Source organism: Nematolebias whitei, chromosome 2 (genome assembly GCF_014905685.2).
Source record: "Nematolebias whitei isolate Nwh7 chromosome 2, NemWhi1, whole genome shotgun sequence".
NCBI classification, from domain to species: Eukaryota; Metazoa; Chordata; class Actinopteri; order Cyprinodontiformes; family Rivulidae; genus Nematolebias; species Nematolebias whitei.
The window spans coordinates 27,164,648-27,166,909 of record NC_056499.1 but is presented as its reverse complement, the minus strand read 5'-3'; the positions used below and the strand labels follow the sequence as shown (position 1 = coordinate 27,166,909).

At 50.6% G+C, this 2,262-nt stretch overlaps 1 protein-coding gene across 1 annotated transcript in view; it reads right to left on the bottom strand.

The window, feature by feature from the left end:
• larp6a (La ribonucleoprotein 6, translational regulator a) overlaps positions 1-1,079 on the bottom strand; it is a 76,171-nt gene extending 75,092 nt beyond the window's left edge. Inside the window, exon 1 of the mRNA XM_037691052.1 lies at positions 176-1,079. Within this exon, the coding sequence (XP_037546980.1) occupies positions 176-981 (806 nt within the window). The 5' untranslated portion in view covers positions 982-1,079. The remainder of the gene's footprint in view (positions 1-175) is intronic.
• Positions 1,080-2,262: the final 1,183 nt, after the last annotated feature.

The following is a 2,262-nucleotide window of genomic DNA, read 5'->3' as shown; positions in this document are numbered from 1 at the left end:
ACAGTAGATAATGTGTGGAGCGTTTGTGCGTTTCACCATCACCGTGCACCTTGTTGTGCAGCTACACATCAGCTGATATATCAGCTAAACAAACTAGACCTCCAGCAGCTGATTAATGAAGCTGGGGAAACTGGGCTTTCACCAACTACAGTGAAAGTTCAAGTGGCCCACATACCTTGATTTGTCATGTCTCCCGGCCTCGTCCTCGCTGCAGCTGCCTCGGAGACAGTCCACGTTGTTGTTGGAGGACTCCTCCTCCGGCTCCTCGTCCTCCGCCGCCTGGATGGCCACGGTGATCGTCACCGTGCCCATCTCCTGGGAGAGCTGGTCCACGGTGATGACCTCATCCACGCCCCGCTGCTGCTCCACGGACTCACCTGAGGCGCATTCCGCCGAGTGGGCGCCGGGGATCCCCACGGAGCCACTCATCACGATCGCGTGTCTGGAGCGAGTCAAGGTGGCCCCACCTGGTGCCTCCCAGTCCGAGGTGACAGCGGCGCCTCCTCCCTGGGTGAAGCTCGGAATAATCTGGCTCGGTTCGAGCACACAGACAGGAGGAGGAGGAGGAGGACACGGGGCGCGCACAGCTACTCGACGCTTCCTCGGACTCCAGCGACCAAGGAACAGGACCCAGGGGGCTCCGAGGACGCGCTCCACGGCTCGCCAGAGAGCCCCGGTCCAGATCCGAGCCTGCGGAGGGCCCTGAGGAGCGGCGGGGCTTGGAGCGGCCGGCGAGACGCAGCCTGGAGCTGGTGAGCGCGAGGAGCTGCCTCCCTGTGCTTCCGCTACAGCCGCTGCTCCGACTGCTGCAACTTCCTCATATGTAAGAAGCTTTGCGCTTCTGAAACGAGCTCGGGGATTGGGCCGCCGCAGCGCGTCCTCACAGTCCTTCCCAACCCACAGGCAGACGCTGACACAGAGCCAAGGAGGAGGCAGGAGGAAGGAGAGACAGCGCATGAAGGCGTTCACTAGAGCGTGCATGTTTCTGCGGGGTTTGGCTGTCAGCGCACGCACGGAGTGTCTGTGTTTGTGAAGACACGCGTGGCCCTTTCTGCCTGTGTAAGTAGGGGAGCAGATTCACGTGCTCACTCTACTAATTGGGGGAATTGTCCAGGGCGACCCCTCCCCCTCCCGGAACACGCGCACACACACCTGTTAACGCCGTTAATTGGATAATGAGCTTTTCGTTGTTTAGCTGGAGGAGGGAGGTTATTGCGCACGTGCCCAAAGAGGAAACGATTGTTTTGAAGTGGTCAGATCAAGGATGTTCGTTTTCATGATTAGTTTTGATGATTGTTGCACGCGGACACTGATCCGGATTAAAGAAAATAAAAATCGAGGTGCAAACCAGGGGCGGCCCCAGAAAGTGTTCTTTTTTGGTGACCAAATTGTGTGTGTGTGTGTGTTAGGGTTAGCATAAAACCAGCATAACACTAAAACTAAAATTCTCAACTTGAACTCTCTTAAACATATATTCATAAATTAAACACCTAGTCTTTGAAAGAATGTATATTGCCCACAATTTAAGATCATCTTGTGACGGAGTTGTACCTTTTTTGGTCAAACTGAAAATAACGTGACAAAATCTTACGCAATATTGCAATATGTCACTCTCAAAGTTGTGAATGACTCCCAGTTACTACCACACCATGTTTTAGCTCTATATCTTCAAATTTGATTGAACTGTAGCCATTTTTTATAAACGTTCAGTTGGCGGTGGTGGCCATTTTGAATTAGATTGACTTCAAAAGTTAAACAGTTATAAAGGTACATCTAATGATTATTTTCTGAAAGTTTCCAAAAAATTCCTCCTGCGGTTTATATTTTGCTAACAGACAGAACACAGACACGAGCAAACCATTAATGTCCACCTACGCCTTTCAGCGGTGAGCAATTATGAAACAAATACATATTGCCTTAACTCAAAACTGTTAAATACTGTTTTATGTTTGTTTTCCAGTTTAACAAAAACTTTGTCACATTTTTATTTTTTACAGGATAGCTTAGATTTCAAAGTTCATGCTCATTCATCCAGATACAAAATCCACTAATGGTCAGTCAGGTCATCTGGACAGTTTATTTTTTGTGGAAAGACATTTTGCCCTCTATCCGGAGGGCTTCATCAGTCTGAGGAGTCCCAAGTAAACCGCTTCCCCACTAAGCAGTACACTCCTTTAGTGGACCAACCAGTTTGCTGGTGATAAGATGGTTTCAGGGGGCTGCCCTGTCCCCCGTCGACTCCTCCCTGGCAGGCAGCCACAG